The following is a 24179-nucleotide window of genomic DNA, read 5'->3' as shown; positions in this document are numbered from 1 at the left end:
GCCCTCTCAGAGCCTAGAGCCAGCTGGGGCCTGGGATCCTTCAGGGGTGGTGGGGCAAAGTGTCCACATTGCCCCCCGATAGGGCAGCGCCCACTCGGCTTGCCGCTGACAGGCCCCGTGGCCTCCCGGGCTAGTGGGGACTTGGGCAACGAGATGGCTGCCGGAATCTGGGTTCAGAGAGTCGTTCCCCACCCGGGCAAGACTGCCCGGCCTCTTCAACTCCTCAACGGGCTGGTCTGCAGATTTCAGTTCCCACAGGAGGCGAGCTAAGTCACTTTTAGGGAAAACCTGCTTTTCAAGTTTTGCCCGTTCCACAGAGACATTTGGGACCTGATATTTTCACCAACCGATCAAAGACGTTGTGTGTCGAACACTATCCTGAGCACTTGGGAGAGTGCAGTAGAGTCCGCCTGGCCTCTGCCCTCAAGGAGTTTACCACCTAGCAGTAGAGACACACTAAAATAGATTACAGATAGGAGGAGGAATGAGGGCAAAAGTTTTGGATCTAAGTGCTGGCCGGGGGTGTGTGGCGAGGTGGAGTATAAATTCCCACGTGCTTAAGTGGTGCTGAATTGGCAGCTGGGGAAAGGTGGGGAGAGTATAAGTTAATTGCAGAAGAACCAGGTTTTGCAGACTCCGTAAGAAGGATTTTAGTGAAAAGTATTCAGGGTTCAATAAATGCCACTGATGATTTGAGTTGGGGCTGTCCTTTCTCGACAAATACGATGTGGGCTCTGAAAGCTTCTGTAACTTCGTATTCAGATAGGCTTTTTCCAGAAAGCTCTACCATCCAAGACAGTTGGAAAATATATTTGGTCTCTCTTATCCAGACTCCCACTTCAACTCCACTCCTGCATTCCACTGTTTTCAGTCCACCAACCGGTGGTATTTGTTAAGTGTTTATTGTGTACCGAACACTGTACTAAGTGCTTGGGAGAGCACAATATAGTAGAAATGATGGATATATTCCCTGCCCATGAGGAGCTTGCAGTGTAGAGGGGAACTTTGTGATATTCTTTGGTATTGCTAAATTTACGCTGCCAAGGCACAGGTAATCGATTCTCTTTCTCGTGAATGATTGGGAAGTGGAAGCACCCAGTTTATATTAGGGAATAATAATAATTGTGGTATTTGTTAAGCGCTTACTATGTGCCAGGCACTCTACTAAGTGCTGGGATGGATGCAAGCAAGTTGGTTTGGACACAGTCCCTGTCCCAATGGGGGGCTCAGAGTCTCAATCCCCATTTTCCAGATGAGGCCAGTGAGGCCCAGAGAAGTGAAGTGACTTGCCCAAGGTCACCCAGCAGACTAGCGGCAGAGCCGGGTTTGGAACCCATGACCTTCTGACTCCCAGGCCCGGTTTGATCTATTAGGCCATGCTGCTTCTCATGCCGTTGAAGGACCAGCAGACACATCCCATGCTGATGTCTTGAGCGGTAGAGGACCTATGGGCGGCCAGCAGTAGCCACTCTTTCCCAATTGATCGCGATGTTGGGCAGTAAGGGTTAATCAGATCTTGGAATTGGTCAGTCCCGTCTGGGCTTCTGCTCCCGCCAAGATCCGCTCGCCGCCTGCCCGCCCGCCTGGAAACCAGCCAGTGCTGGAGATGAGCCGCAAGCAGAATTCAAGCTTTTTCTGTGCGGCGGCCGAATGCTTGGGAAACCAAAAAAAAAAAAAAAGTCCTGTCAGCTGAGACGCTGCATGGCCTAGTGGATAAAGCTCGGGCCTGGGAGACAGAAGGACCTGGGTTCTCATCCCAGCGTTTAGAACAGTGCTGGGCACATAGTAAGCGCTTAACAAATATCGTCATTATTATTATCCCAGCTCTGCCACTTCTCTGTTGCGTCACTTTGGGTGAGTCACTTCACTTCTCTGGGCCTCAGTTTCCTCATCTGTAAAATGGAGTTTAAGACTGAGTCCCATGTGGGACAGGGACTGTGTTCAGCCTTGGTTAGCTTGTATCTACCCCAGAGCTTTGTACAGTGCCTGGCACAGAGAAAGCGCTTCACAAATACCGTGATCATTATTATGTCAGAGGGCTGGCACCGGAAGCCCCTGCGTGGACCTAGGCCCAGGGTGCCCGCTTTCCTTGGGGCACGGCAGGAGTTAATGGAGAACCCCGCTTGTAGAAGCTGGCACTCTCTTTATTTTGCCAGGGGAGCATGAATTCAAGCAAAGGAAATGACGCATACCAGAAAGTCGAGTCACGGTCGTGGAATCCATGCTCGACGGGCTGCAGGGGTAGAGTTGGCAGCCACCGGGCAGCCCCGGAGCCAGCCGGCCCGGGCCAGAAGCAGCGTGGCCTAGGGGATAGATCGTGGGCCTGGGAGGCAGAAGTTCATGGGTTTTAATCCCGGCTCCGTCACTTGTCTGCTGTGTGACCTTGGGCAAGTCACTTCACTTCTCTGGACCTCAGTTCCCTGGTATAAAATGGGGATTGAGACTGGGAGCCCCAGGTGGGATAGGGACTGCGTCCAGCCCGATTTGCTTGTGTTTACCCCAGTGCTTAGTACAGTGTGTGTTGCACACAGTGAACACTTAAATACCACAGATATTATTATTACTAGTATTATTATTATTATTAGGCACCCTGCACGACCTGCCGCCCTGGAGCGGCTGGTGCCGAGGTTCTGGACCTATCGGCCTGACGTCTCCGCGTCAGAAGACGGTGATGTCCTCTGGATGGAAGGGAAGCAGGCCTCCGGGCCTCAGTTACCTCATCTGTAAAATGGGGTTTAAGACTGTGAGCCTCATGTGGCACAGGCACTGTGTCCAGCCTTAGCTAGCTTGTATCTACCCCAGAGCTTAGTACAGTGCCTGGCATGGAGAGCAAATGCTGGTCACAGCCGGACGGGCTTGGGCCTAGGGCACCCGATTGGGTTTGGGAGCCGCAACAAATTGGGACAGAGTCACACGGTGACTCTTAAAGGGTTCTGGAAACGGCCCACTTACACTTTCAAATGGATCAGTCAGTTGCATTTATTGGGCGAAGCAGCGTGGCTTAGCGGAAGGAGCACGGGCTTGGGAGTCAGAGGTCATGGGTTCTAATTCCGACTCCGCCACTCATCAGCTGTGTGACTTTGGACAAGTCAGTTAACTTCTCTGTGTCTCAGTTTTCCCATCTGTAAAATGGGCATTAAGACCGTGAGCCCTTTGTGGGACAACCTGATTACCTTGTATCCGCCCCAGCGCTTAGAACAGTGCTCAGCACATAGTGCTTAACAAATACCATTATTGTTATTCCTGTGTGCAGAGCACTGTACTTGAACTCTCAGGAGAATACACAGTAACAGTACACACTCCCTACCCACAACAAGTTTACAGTCTAGAAGGGGAAGCCGACATTAGTATAAATAAAATCATAGATATAAGTAAGATAAATACGTATAAATAAGAGCAGTATGTATAAATAACATAAACCACATAAATAAATAAGATATAAACATTTCAGAAATAGCATAGATTAGATATAAATTACAGGTATAAATAACATAAATTACAGATATAGAGAAATTATGGATGTCGGACATGCCGACTAACTCTCCAGTCCCAAGGCGGTCACTTCCCTCCTCACCAGTAGTGGGGGGAGGCAGCCCCATGTGACGGCAAAGATGCTTCCCCAGATGGAGGCTCGTTCCTTCTCTCAGGTCCGGCTGGGGGAATCCGCCCCGTGCGGCCCCGGGGACTGAAGCCCCTCGGTGCCATGCCGTGAGCCGGCCAAGGGGGCCACGGGACCACCTGTCTGCCAGAATTCTTCCCTCCAAGGACCTCCTCCAGAGCCCCTGGTTTAAAGCCTGGTGAGAAGCAGGGTAGGCTAATGGATAGAGCCTGGGCCCGGGTGTCAGGAGGTCTTGGGTTCTAATCCCGGCTCCACCACTCATCCACTCTGGGATCTTGGGCAAGTCAGTTCAGTTCTCTGGGCCTCAGTTACCTCGAGTGGGATCAAGACTGTGAGCCCCGTGTGGGACAAGGGACTGTGTCCAACCTTATTTGCTTGTACCCACCCCAGTGCTTAGTACAGTTCCTGGCACATAGTAAGCACTTAACAAATACCGTTTTAAAAAAAAACAAAACCCAATTAGTTTGTACCTACCCCAGTGCTTAAACTGCTTGGCGCACGGTAAGCGCTTAACAAATACTACCATTATTGTTATTATTATTTATTGTCTTCTGAATTTTTTTTTTAAACTCAGCCAGAAGGTTGTGGAAGAAAAATTCTTGGCCCACCAAATGCGTTCTAGAGCAGACTTGTCCTCCTAGAACAATTCCTCCTACAGGAAGCCCCCCGATCTTCATTCCCTTGAATCAATCAGTGGTATTTATTGAGCGCCTAATGGGTGCAGAGCACGACTTTGCAGTTCGGAGAGAACAGTACAACAGAGTTGGTGGACACGTTCTCTGCCTGACAGTTTTTTTAAGTGGTTTTTTTTTTTAAGCACTTACTATCTGCCAGGCACTGTACTAAGCGCTGGGGTAGATGCAAGATAATCAGGTTGAGCACAGTCCCTGTCTCACATGGTAGTAATAATAATAATTATGGTACTTATGAGTGCTTACTATATGCTGAGCACCGTTCTAAGCTCTGGAGTAGATCCCAAGTTAATCAAGTTGGACACAATCCCTGTCCTACATTAAGTTCAAACTCTTAACCCCCCCCCCTTTTTTTTTTTACAGAGGAGGTAATTGAGGCCCAGAGAAGTGAAGTGACTTGCCCAAAGTCACACAGCAGACAAGTGGCTCTAGCCGGGATTAGAACCCATGACCTCCTGACTCCTAGGCCCCTGCTCTATCCTTTAGGCCACACTGCTTCTTGTCAGGATTTTAATCTGTGTCCCCTGTGGGAGGGGAAGGGTTTTTTTTTTCCTGTGGAAGTTTCCCTAGGGTTCAGGACAGCATGCTCTCAGGAAATCCCGTCTCTGTACCTCCTGTCCTCCACCCAAGGGGACGTGACAATGGGTCTTGGGAATGTACTCTCTCATATTCCACATTATTCCAGAAGCAGGCATTCTGTAGCCATGGGATCCTTGGATCCCCGTGGGAACTGACCTTACGGGACCCGTCCCGTCCCACTTCCGGAGTTGGAAACGGTCTCTTGGGGCCAATCCCTAGGAAGGTGCTGCCCTGGGGGTTTGGGAGCTCAAGGAACTGTGACATTGTCTTGATTCCCAGTAGAGTGGAAGTCCCTGGAGCGCAGGAAATGTCTCTTGCTTCTTCTGAGCAGCCTCAGCGCTTAGAACAGTGCTTCATAGCCTCCAGTGGGTGCCCGGCGGCTGTTCGGGCTGTGTACTTATGTCCATATCTGTAATTTGTTTTTATTAATGTCCGTCTCTCCCACTAGACCGCAAGCTCCATGTAGGCAGGGAGTGTGTCTGTTACACTGTGCTTAGTACAGAGTTCTGCACACAGTGACAAGCAGCATGGCACAGTGGATAGAACATGGGCCTGGGAGTCCGAAGATCATGGGTTCTAAAATCCCAGCTCCCCCGCTTGTCTGCTGTGTGACCGTGGGCAAGTCACTTCACTTGTCTGGGCCTCAGGTACCTCATCTGTAAAATGGGGATGGAAACCGTGATCCCACAAGGAACAGGGACTGTGTCTGACTCTATTTGCTTGTATCCACCCCAGTGTTTAGTAAAGTGCCTGGCGCATAGTAGGCACTTAACAAATACCATTATTATTATTAGTAAGCAGTCAGTAATTATGATTGAATGAATAAATGCTAATGTGGCTTTGTTCTGCCCCTCCTCTCCCATCCCACTTTGTTCCGCTGTGGAACAAACAGCCACATTAGGCTCAAACTCTTAATCCACCCCCCCTTTTTTTTTTTTTTTTTTTTTTTTACAGAGGAGGTAATTGAGGCCCAGAGAAGGGCAGAGGGCACCCACTGTTTTTCTCAGATTTCAGTTAGAAGAGTCACAACACTTGTGCATTTTCTCCCTTTCTTCCTCTACAGGAATAGTGAAGAGTAGTGATAATTGTGGTATATGCTAAGTGTCTGCTAGGTGCCAAGCGATGTACTAACTGTTGAGGTAGATACAGATTGATCACAGCACCTGTCCAGCTGTCACTGGGTGCTGAGGGCTGGACTTGCCTTTTCACTGTGCCTCGTTCTCACCTGTCCCGCCATCGACCCCTGGCCCATATCTTACCTCTGGCCCGGAATACCCTCCCATCTCAAATCCCCCAAACAATCAAGTTTCCCCCTCGTCAAAGCCCTACTGAAGACTCGTCTCCTCCAGGAAGCCTTCCCAGCCTAAGCCCCCCTTTTCCTCTGGTCCCCCTCCCCATCGCCCTGACTCAATCCCTTTGCTCTTCCACGCACCCACCCCACAGCACTTGTGTGTGTATATCTATCTATCTATATATATGTAAGAACATATTTACAATTCTGTTTATATTAATGTGTATATATCTATAATTCTATTTGTATTTGGGCTACTGATGCCTGTTTACTTGTTTGGATGCCTGTCTTTCCCCTTCTAGACTGTGAACACGTTGTGGGCAGGGATTGTCTCTGTCGCTGAATTGTATTTTCCAAACACTTAGTACCGTGCTCTGCACACAGTAAGCGCTTAATAAATGCGACTGAAAGAATGAATGAATGAGACCAGGAGTAGGCCGTCCCAGCTGGGCCTCACCATCTGTCTTCTCCTCATTCTGCAGATGAGGACCTTTAAGACCCCGAGAGGTTGAGTGACTTGCTGAAGTTTACACAGCAGGCTGGGGCCAGATCCCAGGTCTCTGGCCTCCCAGCCTTGGGACCTTTATTGAGCGCTTACCCTGTGCAGAGCACTGCACCGAGTTCTCTGGGGGAGTACAGTCCAGTGGAGTTGGCAGACACGATCCCTTCCCACAAGGGGTTTGCGGTCTGGTGGTGGAGCCGTGCAGAAAAATAAATTAGACATACAGGGGGCTGATGTGGTAAGGATCTGGACGTGAAGGAGGTGGGGCTGAGGGTGGGGGAGATTATCAGAGTATTTAAGGGGGTTCAGGCTCAAGCGCATAGGCGACGCAGAAGGGGAGGATACTAGAGGAAGTCAGGGCTTAGTCTAGCAAGGCCTCTTGGAGGAGATGTGATTTTTAGGAGGATTTTGAAGGTGGGGAGAGCGGCGGCCTGTCAGATATGAAGGGGAAGGGAGCTCCAGGTCCAGGGAGGAGGCAGACAAGAGGTCAGCCTTGAGGTAGACGAGATGGAGGCACCTGATCGCTCAGTGGAACTCTCTCTCGGATCAATCAGCCGTATTTACTGAGTAAGGTCCTGCCCTGTACTAAGCACTTGGGAGAGTACAGTTCAACAAAGTTGGTAGACATGCCCACAAGGAGCTTACAGTCTAGAGGGGAAGACAGGCAGTAAAGTAAGTCATTAGGGATGTGGACATAAGGGTTGTGGGCCTGAGGGAGGGGTAGATAAAGGGTTCAAATTCAAGTGCTAATGCAATGTGAAAGGGAATGGGAAAAGAGGAAATAAGGGGCTAGTTAGGGAAGGCCTCTTGGAAGAGATGTGATTTCAATAAGACTTTGAAGGTTGGGAGAGCGGTGGTCTGTCGGATATGAAGGGGGAGGGAGTTCCAGGCCAGGCAGGACGTGGGCGAGAGGCCGGTGGCGAGAGACTGGATCAAGGCACAGTGGTTAGGTTGGCATTAGAGGAGCGGAGTGCTTTGGGACTGGGGTGGAATAGGAGAGCAATGAGGTGAGGTAAGAGGGGGCAAGGTGGTGGAGGGCTTTAAAGCCCATGGTGAGGAGTTGCCATTCAGTGCAGAGGACGGTGGGAGACCACGGAAGGGGGCTGGAGCCCACTGCTCATCGATTAGTCTGAACCTTCTCCCGAGTCTTCCCCATCTTAGGGAGGTGGGCACCGGGCCTAGGCACATACGCTGCACTCGCACGCCAGGGGCCCAGGGTGGTGGTCACCCAGTTGTGCTGCTGTGGCAACTCATCTTGGCTGGGAGTCAGGGCTACCTTGCGCCGGCCGGGTGAGGCGGGGGGACCGGGGAGAAGTGAGCTTTGTCCTTGGCATCCCCCGCTTCGTAAGGGCGACCCCCCCCTTCCATTCGCGTGTGGCGGCGCGTCATGTAGCAGCAGGTGGCAGGGCCGCCCAGACTTCCTGCCGACCCGAGAGCTTCACGGCGCATTGCTCCTGGGCAAACAACAAGCCAGCTCGCGGGGCGGTGGGGCGGAAGGCTGGCGCTGCAAGTTTTCCGGGCGACCCGGCCTCAGGCGCCGGGAGTGGGTCGGCCCCGGACTCCCAGCCAAATGCACGTGAGCCCCCGTGGCACTGCCTCGGACAGCTGGTGCCATGTCCTCCTTCAGCGGCTCATCAATCGCACCCGGGGTGGGGGTGGCCTTTTACCTGGGCCGCTGGACGAGGCCTTCCAAGCACCTTGGTGGGGTCGCTTGGCAACGAGAGAATCCCTTCCTGTCCGAGGAGCGACCACCTGGGCATCCTTTTAGACGTTGAACTGAGCAACACGCTCTCAGTCAGATGCTGAAACGATGGCTGTACAACTACTAATAATAGTTATGGTACTAAACAGGGCATAGTGGCTAGAGCACTGGCCTGGGAGTCAGAAGGTCATGGATTTCTGACCCTGCTCCTCCGCATGTCTGCTCTGTGACCTTGGACAAGTGACTTCACTTCTGTCCCTCATTCTCCTCATCTGTAAAATGGGGATTGAGACTATGAGCCCCAGGTCAGACTGGGACTATGTCCAACCTGATTTGCTTATATCTGCCCTAGTGCTTACTACAGTGCTTGGCACATAGTAAGGACTCGACAAATACCAAAATTATTATTATTATCAGGCACTCAAGACCTGTTCCCTGCCCGCCACAAGCTCTAACCTGTTATGGGAAAGCCAGGCCAAGAAATAAGTGCCCCCTAAACTGTAACTCCATCCTTTACACTGTAAGATTAAAAAAAAAATTTTAAATGGTAGTTCATTCAGTCGTATTTATTGAGTACAGTTAAGCACTTACTATGTGCCAGGTATCGTACTAAGCACTGGGAAGGATCCAAGCTAATGAGGTTAGCTCACAGTCTTCATCCCCATTTTGCAGATGAGGGAAATGAGGCCTAGTGAAGTGATTTGCCCAGGGTGACGCAGCAGACAAGTGGTGGAGCAGGGATTAGAAGCCAGCTCCTTCTGACTCCCAAGTCTGGGCTCTTATCCACTAGGTCACTGCTGCTTCTTCCTTGTAGGTGGGGAACGTGGCTACCAATTCTGTTATTTTGTCCTCTCCCAAGTGCTTAGTGCAGTGTTCTGTATACAGTAATCACTCAATGCCATTCATTGATAAGGGGAATCAGAATAAATGAGCAAAACAATTGAAGATGCCTAAATATCTCCAAGTGTTGATCTTAGCAATATCTGGCACATAAGCTTTAGATGATTTTGAGTAAATTACAACTTGAACTTTTAAGGCTTTGACTTGCAACTTTAGAAGCGGTTAAAGCTTAGAAATCTGCAAGTGTTGACTCGAGTTTCTATCACTGACCAGCTTTAAAAAGGAACAGTCACATTCAAGTTTGAAAGAGTCGAGATTTTCCTTAAGCATCTACACGTTCCAGCTTTCTGAAGTCTGAATTTACATTTGAGAAGGCCATCTAGGAGGCTTTTTAAAAATTTTAACTGAAACCCATAAAATCAGGGGATGTTTCTACTCTGTTCTAATCTCCACTCCCTCCCATCATTCCCTGGCACATACTAAATTGGAAACATTGCATAACCGTAAGCTCTCGGCATCCCAGAAAACGCCGTGGATGAGAGACGTTCTTCGCAGACTCGGAATTCGACTCTCTGGCACGGAGGCGGGCCGGCGTGGCAGCGGGGACAGACGGGCTGTGTTCTCTGCCCATCCACCCCCACTGGTCCTCACCGGCCCCCGCCGGTCAGTCTGCCCACCCCGCCCCCGCCTGGGACTCTTCCCGGGTTGGAGGGCCTCGATTCGGTTTCAGGGGGAAAGGGTTTTTCTTGTTCATTTCCCATAGAAAGTAAAAGGCTTTAAGTCGAAATTTTCCCATGTTGGTGAGTTTTCAGTATGAAGTGTGTTGAAATCAAATAATCGTGAGGGTGGGGAAAGGGCATTTGGGGGTGGTGGCTGGGAGGGGAGGGGCATGGGGGCTTTGAGAGAGAAGCAGCATGGCTTGGTGGATAGAGCCCGGAGCCCGGAAGTCAGAACGTCATGGATTCTAATCCCGGCTCCGCCAATTGTCTGCTGTGTGACCTTGGGCAAGTTACTTCACTTCTCTTTGCCTCAGTTACCTCATCTGTAAAAAGGGAATTGAGACTGTGAGTCCCATGCGGGTCAGGGACTATGTCCAACCTGATTAGCTTGTATTTACCCAGTGCTTAGAACAGTTCTTGGCACATAGTAAGCACTTAACAAGTACCATACTTACTGTTAATTATTATTTGAGGCAGGGGGCTCAGAGGATCCCTCTGGAGGAGGCTGCAGGGTGGCGGCGAGGTGGACTGGATCGGATTCTCTTGGCTCCCAGATAAATCTGTCAATCAGTGGTAATTATTGAGAGCCTACTGTGTGTGGAGCACTGGACTGAGCGCTTGGGAGAGGATGATCCAATAGAGCCCCCATGTTTCCTTCCCGTGTGCCCCTCACCCAACACCCCTCTCTGCCACCTGGGTTGTGAGGCTGAGGCCACCAGATTGATTGGGTCCCCCCCAAGCCTCACTGGGCTGCCCAGGGACCCTCTCCTGCATCCCGGGGTCGCTCAGCGGGATTCCGGGTCTTTAAGGGACAAGAGGGTGGGTGGGCTGGAGTTCTGCTGGAGAAGCAGCATGGCGCAGTGGGTAGAGTCCCAGGCCTGGGAGTCAGAAGGTTATGAGTTCTAATCCCGGCTCTGCCACTTGTCTGAAGTGTGACCATGGGCAAGTCAGTTCACTTCTCTGTGCCTCAGTTCCCTCACCTATAAAATGGGAATTGAGACTGTGAGCCCCACATGGGACAGGGGCTGTATCCAACCCCGATTCTTCTGTATCCGTCCCAGTGCTTAGTACAGATCCTGGCACACAGTAAACGCTTAAGAAATACCATTAACAATATTATTATTAGTGCACTCTTGCCTGAGACCCACAGGGAGGAAATGGGTCCAGATGGTAAATGGGGAAGGGGGCGTCCAGCACACTACTACAAGACCTCGGGCCAGCCGCTTGACCTCTATGGGGTCTCGTTCTCCTTCCCCGGAACCCCCTACGAGGCTCTCCCCATCTGCAAAGCCCATCTGTAACTGCACCGTTTTTTGTGTGTACATGGAATTTGTTAAGCCCTTACTATGGGCCACTGCACTAGGTCCTGGGGCAGAAACAAAGTAATCAGGTTGGACTGAGTCCCTGACCCACATGGAACTCACAGTCTAAGTAGGAGAGAGAACAGGGATTGAATCCCCATTTTGCAGTTGAGGAGGCTCAGAGAAGTCAGATGACTTCCAAGGTCACACAGCAGGCAAGTGGCAGAGCTGGGATTAGAACCAAGGTCTTCTGATTCTCAGGCCTGGGATCTTTCCACTAGGCCACTCTGCTTTTTTGTTTTTTTATGGTATTTCCTAAGCGCTTATTATGTGCCAGGCACTGTACTAAATGCTGGGGTAGATAGACGCTAATCAAGGTTGGTTACAGTCCCTGTCCCACATGGGGGACACACTCTTAATCCCCATTTTACAGGTGAGGTAACTGAGGCCCAGAGAAGTGAAGTGACTTTCTCAAGGTCTCGCAGCAGACAAGTGATGGAACCGAGATTAGAACCCAGGTCTTCCCGACTCCCAGGCCCATGCTCGATCCACTAGGCCACGCTGCTTCCCCTCCAATTTTTAACCCCGCATTTTCCACCATCACCCTTCCGTTCTTCTTAGGCCTTGAAGTGCCTCCACCCCCTGAAGTAGTTATGTACATGTCTTTTATACTCTCCCTATCTGTAATTCATTTAAGTATTCTGGCTCCCTTGAAGGCAGGAATTGTGTCTGATAATGCCATACAAATTTCCCAAGCACTCAGCGCATTGTTCCGCACACAGTAGACAGTCAGTGCCCTCGACGATGGTCGTGAGTTTGGTAGCCGGAAATGCAGAGTTCTGATGGGATGAAAATCTAGCTTTTGGCATTACAAGTGTGCTTCTCTTCAGAATGACAATTGGAGTAGGGATTAATTTTGTGTCTGTTTCTCTTTCTCTCCTTTGTTTTTTAGTAAGATAAAGCAGGGTCTTCTCCCCAGTCTGGAGGATTTGCTGTTCTATACCATTGCAGAAGGGCAAGAGAAAATACCCGTCCACAAATTCATCACGGTGAGTTGTTCGTTCTCTCTGTCTCCCTTTCTCTCTCCTTCTCCCTTTCCCTCTCCTTTTCCCCCTCCCTCCCCCAGTACTTCAAGGAGGAGTATGGGAGTCAAATTCTGGTGAAACACTCCTGCTGTGTGTGCGTTTTCCTTTTCTTTAAATGGTATTTCTTACGTGCTTATTATGTGCCCGGCACTGTACTAAGCTCTGGTGTAGACAGAAGATAATTAGGTTGGGCACGGTCTCTGTCCCGCATGAGGCTCCAATTTAATCCCCATTTTACAAATGAGGTTAAGAGAAGTGAAACGAGTTGCTCAAGGTCTCATAGCAGACAATTGGCGGAGCCGAGATTAGAACCCAGGTCCTTCTGACTCCCAGGCCTGGGCTCCGTCCACTAAGTCGTACTCCTTCCCCAGCTGCTTCCCCTAAGTTGTGTTTAGGACTGCCGGCGTCGCCCTCAACTCCGTTTCCTCATTTTATTTCTCGTTTTTCTTGTTTCCCTTGACCATTTGGGGTTTATCAGTGCATTAAGCAAGGATGGTCCCCACTAAAGAGGAATTTGGTTGGAGTAATAAGAGGGTTTCCATTCCTAGCTTGGGCAGTGGCTAGCGAGGGGAAAACAGGACTCACCTGTCCTGGGCAGCAGCAGCCTGGGAAAGAGCCAAGGGTGGAGACTTAAGTTTTTACTGCATGGAAGAAGGCAACGATAAACCACTTCCGTTTTTTTACCAAGAAAACTCTTTAGATCTACTACCAGAATGATGGCAGATGGAGTTGGGGCGTTCTGGGACAGATGTATCCATGGAGTTACTATGGGTCGGAGACGACTCGACGGCATAAGACAAGGCAATAAGAGGGTGTGCAGTGGTTAGACTATACCCTCAAGTAACCTTCTTGCTTCTAATGCTGACCTTCTAACTGTGCCTCAATCCCGTCTGTCTCGCTGCTGACCTCTCGCCCACATCCTACCTGTGGCCCGGAACATCCTCCCTCCTCAAATCCGGCAGACAGTGACTCTCCCCTCCTTCAAGATCTGTTGAAGGCACACCTCCTGCAAGAGGCCCTCCCTGACAAATCCCCCTTTCCTCTTCTATTCCCTTCCGCATCGCATCGCCCTGATTTACTCCCTTAGTTCATCCCCACCCAACCTCACAGCATTTATGTCCCTATCAGTCATTTATTTATTGGTGTTAATGTCTGTCTTCCCTTCTCTAGACTGTAAGCTCATGTGGGCAGGGAATGTGTCTGTTTATTTTTGCAGTGTTCTCTCCCAAGCTCATAGTACGGTGCTGTGCACACAGTAGGTGCTCAGTAGACACGACTGAATGAATGAAAATAAATTTGGTGAGCAAGGGACTGTCTTCTGTCTCCTCAGGCGCTCAAATCTACGGGCTTGCGCACCTCCGATCCCCGGCTGAAGGAGTGCATGGACATGCTACGATTAACTCTCCAGACCACCTCGGATGGCGTCATGCTGGACAAGGATCTTTTTAAAAAGTAAGCTTTCACTAGGCCCTTGTGCTGCTACTGGGACAGTAGACTCCCCTGAGGCAAGGTGCTCGTGGAACCACGAGGGCGATGAAATGTGAGACTCCCTGAAATCGGAGCCTGCTTGTGGTTCTGTGGCGCTGAGGCGAAGTCCCTCTGAATCTCTCCTGAGGAGAATGGCACGTGACCTGGCCCGCCCGGCCCCAGATGAGCTCCTCCGATAGCCAGGGGCACATGGGTGGTTGCAGCTGAGGAGACTCTGGCCGGGCAGGCCGCTTTCACTCACTTCCTCCTGTTGTCCAGTGACTCATGGATAATTGATTCCCCTCTGGCTCGGAGGAGCCTAGAGGCGGGGAGCCGTGAAGCCCCTCCCCCAACCACAAGTCGGGGCGTCTGCCTTAAGGGGATCCTGCGGTGGACTTGGTGGGCGGGTTGGTGGGCGGTTCCCTCTCCTCCGCCATCTCAGTCCCTGTTTCCTCCGTCTCTTCCAGACCTGCCGGGCGGGACGGGCGAGGGGGAAAGAGTGTGGGTCAGCAGGGCAGGGTAGCAGGAGGAGGGGAAGGATGTTGCCCTGCCCAGTCCACTCCTGGAGGGACGGCAAGTGGGCCCAGCCAAGAAAGGCCTTTCAGACCTACAGTTGAAACATCCCCAGGAAGAGACGTCATCTCAGGGGGTCAACATGACAGGAAGGCCCGGGGGGGCCTGTGTCTCAGGGTCAGGGACAGAAGATAAGGACGATGTTGACTCGCCGCTTCCTCAGTGCTAGGCGTCAGACCGAGCCCTGGGACTGATCCAAGGTAGCTCAGACATCGTCCTGGTCTTGGTATCACACAGGACTCATGGTCTAAAGGGGAGGCGGAGGGAGGGAGAAGGGGCAGGTGTCTTATCTCCTCTGAACACACGGGCAAACCGAGAGGCCCAGAGAGGGAAAGGAACTAACCCGAGGTGACCCAGGAGGGAAGTAACGGAGTCAAGTCTACCGACTCCCCGCCCTGGACTCTCCCCGTTAGGCTGTACCGCCTCGCCCCGAGCAGGGTGTGAGAGAGCTGCTGGCTTTCTGGCCACGGGGCTTGGCTCCCCGCCACAGAGCTGGGCCTGGGCAACCGGGCTGGGCTGGAGAAGTCAGAGAAGCCAGCATCTGTGGCCCCAGACCCAGGAACGTTGGTCGGAGTGCCAAAGCCAGGCCTCTGGACTAGCACCCCCTGCCCCCATGGCCCCGGTCAGGTCCCTGCTCCAGCCCTCTGGTCCTGCTCTCTGGGCCCCCTGAGGGATCGGTGACTCGGGCCAATCGGCTACGCAGGAAGCAACCGGGGAGGCCTCGGTCCAGCCCTTCTGCCCACGGCTGGATTTTCCCGGTCCCATCCCTGTTCTTCACCGGGGATGATGGCGGTGAGTCCCCGGGCTGACCAGAAGGCCCTGGGGGACGGACTGAGTGCTCCGCGGGCTGTAGGGTCATGAGCCACCTGGGCGGCACCATGATCCTCATGGGCCCGCTCGGTTGGTGAGTCTCCCTGCTCCCTCCCTCTCCCAGGCTGCAGGGCATCCCTCTGGCCACTGTAGCCCCAGCAGGTGCTGCCATCTCCATGGACCACCAGCCGGCATCCAAATAGTCCTGGGATCCTCTCCTCACCCCCTGCCCGGTGAATCATGCTTTTGGGGAGCACTTCCTCAAGTGGATGTTCGTTCCCTTTTCCAGTGGTGTTTCAAATGCCTCACTTCTTCGGGCAGGATTTGGGGTGCGCGGACCAGCCTGTCCCCGGCCCTCCTCCCAACACGGTAGACCGAGCGCTGGGGAAGCCACCTGTAAACAGCAGCTCAGATCCGGGCTGGGCGGGAACCACCAGGAAATGCAGAATTGCCAGTTGAAGACTGTTGTGTGGTTAAAGTGCTGGCACTTTAAGCACCAAGCACCAAGCCGACCTCACACACTTCAAATTTATCCTTTCCTGCTTTAACTCTGCCCTCTCCTCCGCCAGGCAAAACTTCTTCTCCTCCCTCATCGACACCCATGCCCGTCACCCCCGCCGATTGTTCCGGACCTTTAACTCTCTCCTTAGGCCCCCTGTTCCTCCCCCTCCCCCATCTCTCACCCCCAATGATCTGGCCACCTATTTCCTCACGAAAATCAACACGATCGGGTCTGAGCTCCCCAAAGTCACCCCTCCGCCTCTCCCCTCCCCCCCACCGACCCTCTCCCCTACTTTCCCATCCTTCCCTGCAGTATCCTCAGAGGAGATCTCCTCCCTCCTCGCAAGCGCCACCCCCTCCACCTGCGCCTCGGACCCCATTCCCTCTCACCTTCTTAAAACCATCGCCCCGCCCTCCTCCCTTCCTTAACTTCTATTTTTAACCACTCAATCTCCAACGGCTCCTTCCCCGCTGCCTTCAAACATGCCCACGTCTCCCCCATCCTAAAAAAACCCGCTCTCGACCCCACTTCCCCCTCCAGTTATCGCCCTATCTCCCTACTACCCTTCCTTTCCAAAATCCTAGAACGAGTCGTCTACAGTCGATGCTTAGAATTCCTTAACTCCCATTCTCTCCTAGACCCCCTCCGATCTGGCTTCCGTCCCCTCCGCTCTACCGAGACCGCTCTCTCTAAGGTCACCCGTGACCTCCTTCTTGCCAAATCCGATGGCTCCTACTCCATTCTGATCCTCCTTGACCTCTCTGCTGCCTTTGACACTGTCGACCATCCCCTCCTCCTCCATACCTTATCTCATCTTGGCTTCACGGACTCCATCCTCTCCCGGTTCTCCTCTCACCTCTCTGGCCGGTCATTCTCGGTCTCCTTCGCCGGCGCCTCCTCCCCCTTCCATCCTTTAACTGTTGGAGTTCCTCAAGGGTCAGTTCTTGGCCCTCTTCCGTTCTCCATCTACACTCACTCCCTCGGTGAACTCATTCGCTCTCACGGCTTCGACTACCATCTCTACGCAGATGACACGCAGATCTCCATCTCCGCCCCTGTCCTCTCCCCCTCCCTTCGGGCTCGCATCTCCTCCCGCCTCCGGGACGTCTCCGCCTGGATGTCGGCCCGCCACCTAAAACTCGACATGAGCAAGACCGAGCTCCTCATCTTCCCTCCCGAACCCGGTCCTCTCCCAGACTTCCTTATCACCGTGGATGGCACGACCGTCCTTCCCGTCTCTCGGGCCCGCGATCTCGGTGTCATCCTCGACTCGTCTCTCTCGTTCACCCCACGCATCCTATCCGTTACCGAGACCTGCCGGTTTCACCTTTACAATATCGCCAAGATCCGCCCTTTCCTCTCCACCCAAACGGCTACCTTACTGCTACGGGCTCTCGTTATATCCCGGCTAGACTACTGTGTCAGCCTCTCTCTGCTCTCCCTTCCTCCTCTTTCGCCCCGCTCCAGTCTATTCTTCACTCCACTGCCTGGCTCATCTTCCTGCAGAAACAATCTGGGCGTGTCACTCCCCTTCTTAACTCCAGTGGTTGCCTATCAACCTCCGCTCCAAACAAAAACTCACTCTAGGCTTCGAGGCTCTACATCACCTTGCCCCTTCCTACCTCTCCTCCCTTCTCTCTTTCTACCGCCCACCCCGCACACTCCGCTTCTCCGCCGCCCACCTCCTCTCCGTCCCTCGGTCTCGCCTATCCTGCCGTCGACCCCCGGGCCACGTCCTCCCACGGTCCCGGAACGCCCTCCCTCCTCACCTCCGCCAAACTGATTCTCTTCCCCTCTTCAAAACCCTACTTAAAAGTCACCTCCTCCAAGAGGCCTTCCCAGACTGAGCTCCCCTTCTCCCTCTACTCCCTCTACCACCCCCCCTTCACCTCTCCGCACCTAAACCCTCTTTCCCCCCCATTTCTCTCTGCTCCTCCTCCTCTCCCTTCCCATCCCCTCAGCACTGGACTCGTCTGCTCAACTGTATATATTACCCTATTTATTTTGTTAATGAAATGTACATCGCCTTGATTCTATTTAGTTGCCATTGTTTTTACGAGATGTTCTTCCCCTCGACTCTATTTATTGCCATTGTTCTTGTCTGTCTGTCTCCCCCGATTAGACCGTAAGCCCGTCAAACGGCAGGGACCGTCTCTATCTGTTGCCGACTTGTTCATTCCAAGCGCTCAGTACAGTGCTCTGCACATAGTAAGCGCTCAATAAATACTATTGAATGAATGAAACAGATCGGGGAGCTGGGATCCTAGGCTCTCCCTCCTCTGTTGGGGGCATTGAGAGTGGGGCAGCCCTTCCATCCCCCACGGGTCCTGGGGTTCACAGTGGGGTGGGGATCTGGCTGCTGGGGGCTCAGGTCTGGCCCTTCCACTAGTGCCAGATTTGATGCCAGGGCGGGCGAGGGAAGTCATTTAAAGATGGGTGCCACCCCTGGCTGCCTCTGCAGGGTTGTGGGGAGAGAGAGACTGTCTCTGCCGGCCAACAGGCACGGGCGGCAGGCTGGCACCCGCCCTCTTTCTTTGTATCAGGGGCATCTGTTCATGCTTGCTTACTCTTTGCCAAGCACCGTACTAAGCCAAGAGAAACAGATCAGACCCAGTCCCTGTTGTAGAGATGATTCAGGCAAATTTATTGAGGGCTTACTGTGTGCAAAGTACTGTCCTAAGCACTTGGGAGAATACAATATAACAATAAATAGATACATTCCCTGCCCACAGTAAGTTTACAGTCTAGAGGATGAGGAAACTGAGGCACTAAGAAATGATGTGACTTTTTTTTATGGTATTTGTTAAGCACTTACTATGTGCCAGGAACTGTTCTAATCGTTGGGGTAGATACAAATTTATCAGGTTGGACACAGTCCTTGTCCCACATGGGGCTCACGATCTTAATCCCTATTTTGGAGTTGAGAGAACTGAGGCCTAGAGAAGTGAAGTGACCTGCCCAGGGTCTCCCACTAGACAAGTGGCGGAGCTGGGATTAGAACCCAAGTCTTTCTGATTCCCTGGCTTGTGCTCTGTCCACTTGGCAACTCTGCCAAGGTCATAATAATAATAATGGTGTTTGTTAAGTGCTTCCAAGGTGCCAGGTGCCGTCCTTAGCGCTGGGATAGATACAAGGTGATCAGGTTGGACACAGTCCCTGCCCCACATGGAGCTCCACAGTCTTAATCCTCATTTTACAGATGAGGTACCTGAGGCCCAGAGAAGGGAAGTGATTGCCCAAGGTCCCACAGCAGGCGGGGCAGGGCAAAGCTAAGATTAGAGTGTCCACTGATTCCCCCGCCCGGGCTCTTCTCAGTAGACTCCTTAATCTCCCAGCCAGTGTGGGCGGCCGTGGGCACCGACGCTACGGTTCAGGAAGGCCGAAAGAGGCCCGAAAGCCCTGACTTCCTCAGAGGAAGCTTCCTGCCCTGGCGGAATAATGACGGATGGCACCGGTCACCAGACCCTCTGCCAGGCCGTCCGCCCAGAAGATTTGAAGAATTTTCCTGGAGGACTGGTATAGGATTGTACAGATTGCACAGCTCTGAACAGGGATTGCACTTCAGGTCAGTCGACTGTGAGCCGGAATCACTGAGCTTGGCCTTAGTGCGTGTCTTGGTGCTCCAGCCCACCAGGGTCCTATTTAGCCCTCTTTCATCCACTGTTGGAAAGGCACTCCGTTGGCAGTTTAAAATAGTCACTGCTTTGGAATGTCGTAATCTCACAGGCTCAGTTCACCTGCATGGCTCCTGCTGTTTCTGGTTTTTGGCAGATGAGATTAGGTTAAAGCATTTCAGATTATTCAATCAATTTAAAACACACACATGTACACACAAAGCTGTGGCTTAGTGGATGGAGCGTGGGCGTGGAAGGCAGAAGGACCTGGGTCCTAATCCGGACTCCACCACCTGTCTGTTGTGTGGGCTTGGGCAAGTCCCTTGACTTCTCTGGGCTTCAGTTACCTCTTCTGTAAAATGGGGGTGAAGCCCGGGAGTCCCACGTAGGGCAGGGACGGCCTCCAACCTGATAACGTTGTATCTACCTCAGCTCTTAAAACTGTGCTTGGCGCATAATAAGGGTTTTAACAAATACCGTCACCATCATCATCATAGACACACACACACACAACTTGTGTGGCCCTTAGAAATTTAAGACTTAAATAATCCACTCAGAAGTTAAAGGCAAACGTTGGCAATGGGGGACTCCTACCTAGTAACACTCCATCTCCTCGCAGATGAGGGAGTCTCTGCTCGTAATACATGGCCAGTGGCTTAATGTTGTTAATTATAAACTTCCTCTTTAAGAAAGGCTGATTATTAACCCCACCCCCGGGCCAACTGCTCCTTTTAATGAGTTCTGTTGACAAGTGGGTCTTTGTCATGAAGAATCACTTTTCTCTTTATTTCATTTTGGGGTTCAGCAAGTGTAAGCTCCTATAGGCCGTAAACTCCTCGGGGGCACGGAAGGCGTCTACCAACTTTTGCAGGGTAGTCTCCCTAGTGCTTAGAGTGCTCTGCACACAGTAAGCGCTCAATAAGAATTAATGATAGTTATGGTACTTGTTAAGCGCTTACTATGTGTCAAGTAATGTTCGGAGCACTGGAGTGGATGTAAGATGATCAGGTTGGACACAGTCCCTCTCCCAAGTGGGGCTCACATTAGAAGTAGGAGAGAGTAGGATTTAGTCAGTCCCCATTTTACAGATGAGGGAACTGAGGCTCAGTGAAGTGACTTGTCCAAGGTCACAGAGCAGGCCAGCGGCGGAGCTGGGGTTAGAACCCAGGTCCTCTGACTCCCAGGCCGGGCTCTTTCTGCTACCGTTAATGGATCGATTTGGAAGCTGAATCAGTCCCCCCTCAGGAGCTGAGGCTTGCTCCCTCAAAGTAAGCTCAGTGCTCTGGAGGGAATTTTCCCTTCCCAAGACCAATGTGTCAGCCCAGTTTGACACGGCTGATGAACCAACCGGGACATCGCTGCCCTCTCTGCCCGACAAACGGCGAGCTGTGAGAGTAGTTGGGAAGAGGAGAAGCTGTGTGGCCCAGTAGGTAGAGCATGGACCTGGGAGTCAGAAAGACCTGGGTTCTAATCTCGCCTCTACCTCGGGCCTGTTGTGTGATCTTGGGCAAGTCACTTTCCTTCTGTGGACCTCAGTTACCTCACTGTAAAATGGGGATTGAGACTGAGCCTTATGTGGGACAGAGACTGGGTAGTAACCATCCCAGTGCTTAGTATAGTGCTTAGCACATCTTAAGCAGTTAACAAAGACCACTATTAGTATTATTATTAAGAGGGAAGATAGCAGGGACACTTCCTTGTAGAAACCTACAACAAAATCTGTTTGCTGACAGTGTTGACTGTCTGCGCTGAGCCCTGGACTGAGCGCTTGGCAGAGTCCAGCAAGTCAGCAGATGTGATCCCCGTCCTCGAGGAGTGTCCAGTCTAGCAAGCACAACTAGAGCCAGGGTTAGAGAAGGCAATGTGACAAGCAAGCTAAGCACAGCACCATTTTCCACAACGGCTTTGTTGCTCTTGTTGGACCGAGTTAGGGGAAAGCAGTGTGGCCTAGGCCTGGGAATCAGGGGACCTGGGTTCTAATGCCGGCTCTGCTCTTTGCCTCCCGGCCGACCTTGGGCAAGTCACTCTGCTTCTCTGTGCCTCAGTTTCCTCAATTGTGAAATGGGATTCAGTACTCCAAAACTCGTTAGACCGGAAGACCCGACGTGGGTCAGAGACTGTGTCTGATCTGATTTTTTGTATTTGTTTATTATTTTATTTTATGGTATTTGTTAAGCACTCACTATGTGCCAAAAGTGCTGGGGTGGAAACAAGTACATCAGGTTGGACACAGTCCCTGTCACATGTGGGGCTCAGAGTCTCCATCCCCATTTTCCAGATGAGGTAACCGAGGCCCAGAGAAGCGAAGGGACTTGTCCAAGGTCACAGCAGACAGCTGGCGAAGCCAGAATTAGAACCCATGACCTGTCTCCCAGGCCCGGGATCTTTCCACTAGGCCATGTGGCTACAGCAGCTACTGGTTCGTAGTTTGGGCATCATTTTGTGAGGGTGGCTATTTCTTGGGTAAAATATTTCTTGCCTAGCAATAAGGGAAACGGGAGAAAAGGAGAAGAAAAAGGAAAAAAAAAGGAGTCAAAGAGAGGGGAAAAGCCAAGAAAAGTAGTTCACTTCTTTCTACTGTGGTCTCAAGGGGGTTCCTATCACAAAGTTGAGTCAGTCATTTAAACCATGGTATTTATTGAGCGCTCATTATGTGCAGAGCACTACACTAAGCACTTGGGAGAGTACAATACAACAGACACATTCTTGTACCTTGTATCAACATTGTATCTTCTCCAATGCTTAGTGCATTTTAAGTACTAAACGAGTATGGTGGTTAGTTTATTGAATGATTATTGTTGTTGTTATTAAATAGCGGCCTCTGGCCTAATAGCCTTTGAACGGGTGTGTGGCAGTGCCGGGGGCCAGGATCCCCACAGTAGCTTCTTGGTGTGGAGGCCCAAGCGGTTGTTTTCCTCCCCTCAGCGACACTCCCGAGCCCTCACTCGTCCCTGGTGTCCTGGGGCCGGGTCCGTGCAGGCAGCTATTCCCGGGGGTGGGCCGAATCCACCCCCGATCATATCCTCCTGACGCATTTGTTCTTTGCAGACTGATCGCTGGCTGCTCCCAAGGCACACTCCGCTCCCTTCCTCCCTTCCCTGCCTTACCTCCTCTCCCTCTCTCCATCTCTTCTTTCCTCCCTTTCTCCCTCTCCCCCTCCCCGCTTCTCTTTCCCTTCCTCCCCATCCCTTCCTCCCCCCTTCTTCTTCATCTCTCTCTGTCCTGCTCTCTTTCCCTTCCTTCCCCCTCCCTCCCATCTCTCTCCCTTGCTTCACTCCTCTTCCTCCCTTCCTCCCTCTTTCCCCCTTTCTCCCTCTTCCTCTCCCCCTTTCTCCCTCTCCCTTTCTCTGTCTCCCTTTCTCTCCCTCTCTCCCCCTTCCTCCCTCTCTCCCCCTTCCTCTCTCTCCCTTCCTCTTTCTCTCTCCCTTCCTCCCACTCTCCCTCTCTCCCTTTCTGCCTCTTTCTCCCCCTCCCCCGTCCTCTCTCCCGTCCTCTCTCCCGTCCTCTCTCTCTCCTTTCCTCCATCTCCCTCTCTTTCTCTGTCTATATCCCTCCTTTCCCCTCTGTCTCTGTCTCTCCCCACAACCACCCTCCCCGCCCCCCCAGCTCTCAAAATGGAAACTGGGCCTCTGGTGTTTCTGTACGGTTTCCAGAAGGACCCTGGGCTATAACATCTTTTTTCTTCTTGCTGTGCAGGTGTGTACAAAGCAACATTGTGTTGCTGACTCAAGCCTTCAGAAGGAAGTTTGTCATTCCAGACTTTATGTCTTTCACCTCTCACATCGACGAGCTGTATGAAAGCGCGAAGAAGCAGTCGGGAGGAAAGGTACCTTTTCTGAATGCGGATTTCATTTCCCACCCAGTCGCTCTAGCAAGCGTTGAACCACAGAGAACCAAACCAAACCATCGACTCTGCGGTCACTTGATTTCAAAATGAAATCAGGACGGGAATCCTAAGACCAACTGATTTGTTTGGAAAACTTTTTAACTGGCGTTCAGGTTAGCATTAGCAGGAGTCAGATTTCCTTCCAAATAATAATAATAATCATTATGGTAACTGTGAAGTGTTTACTGTGTGCCAAGCACTGTTCTAAGCCCTGGGGTAGACACAAGATAATCAGTTTGGACACAATCCCTGTCCCACATGGGCCTACAGTCTTAATCCCCATTTTACAGATGAGGTAACGAGGCTCAGAGAAGTGAAGTGACTTGACCAAACAGCCAACGTGGTGGAGCCAGAATTAGAACCCACATCCTTCTGTCTCCCAGGCCTGTGCTCTGTCCATTAAGCAACACTGCTTCTGCCAAGTCTTCCCAGGAATATTTCAGAGGAATCATTGCATTAAGTCATTTGACATCATGGGTAGCCCTGAGTCTATCTGGTTCAGTCCAGTCCCTCCAGTCCTCCAAGTCCGGCCCAGCCAGTCCTCCCAGTCCCAGATCAGGCCAAGGCCCGGGATTGGGTCAGGTGGTCCCAGGCAGCCGTTCCGTTGGGGCCTCATCCTTTTAGAACGCTTTCCAATGAGTTTGGCCAGGGCTTGGGGAGCGGCAGGGTCCCGGGGAAGAAGTAGAAGCAGCGTGGCGCAGTGGAAAGAGCACGGGCTTTGGAGTCAGGGCTCATGAGTTCGAATCCCAGCTCTGCCACCTGTCAGCTGTGTGACTGTGGGCAAGTCACTTAACTTCTCTGTGCCTCAGTTCCCTCATCTGTAAAATGGGGATTAAGACTGTGAGCCCCACGTGGGACAACCTGCTTCCCCTGTGTCTACCCCAGCGCTTAGAACAGTGCTTGGCACATAGTAAGCGCTTAACAAATACCAACATTAATTAATTAATTAAGTGGGCGGAGATTCTGTTCCTGGGCGCGAAGGGCCATCCCGTTCACT

At 51.9% G+C, this 24179-nt stretch overlaps 1 protein-coding gene across 3 annotated transcripts in view; it reads left to right on the top strand.

The window, feature by feature from the left end:
* Positions 1-24179, top strand: part of GLS (glutaminase) — a 74434-nt gene that overhangs the window by 4905 nt on the left and 45350 nt on the right. For all 3 annotated transcript variants that reach the window (XM_029069952.2, XM_029069955.2, XM_029069953.2), the window contains exons 2-4: positions 12198-12294; positions 13661-13782; positions 22993-23122. In XM_029069952.2, coding sequence (XP_028925785.1) covers positions 12198-12294; positions 13661-13782; positions 22993-23122 — 349 coding nt within the window. The remainder of the gene's footprint in view (positions 1-12197; positions 12295-13660; positions 13783-22992; positions 23123-24179) is intronic.

Source organism: Ornithorhynchus anatinus, chromosome 7 (genome assembly GCF_004115215.2).
Source record: "Ornithorhynchus anatinus isolate Pmale09 chromosome 7, mOrnAna1.pri.v4, whole genome shotgun sequence".
Classification (NCBI taxonomy): domain Eukaryota; kingdom Metazoa; phylum Chordata; class Mammalia; order Monotremata; family Ornithorhynchidae; genus Ornithorhynchus; species Ornithorhynchus anatinus.
This window is presented reverse-complemented; position numbering and strand designations above follow the sequence as displayed.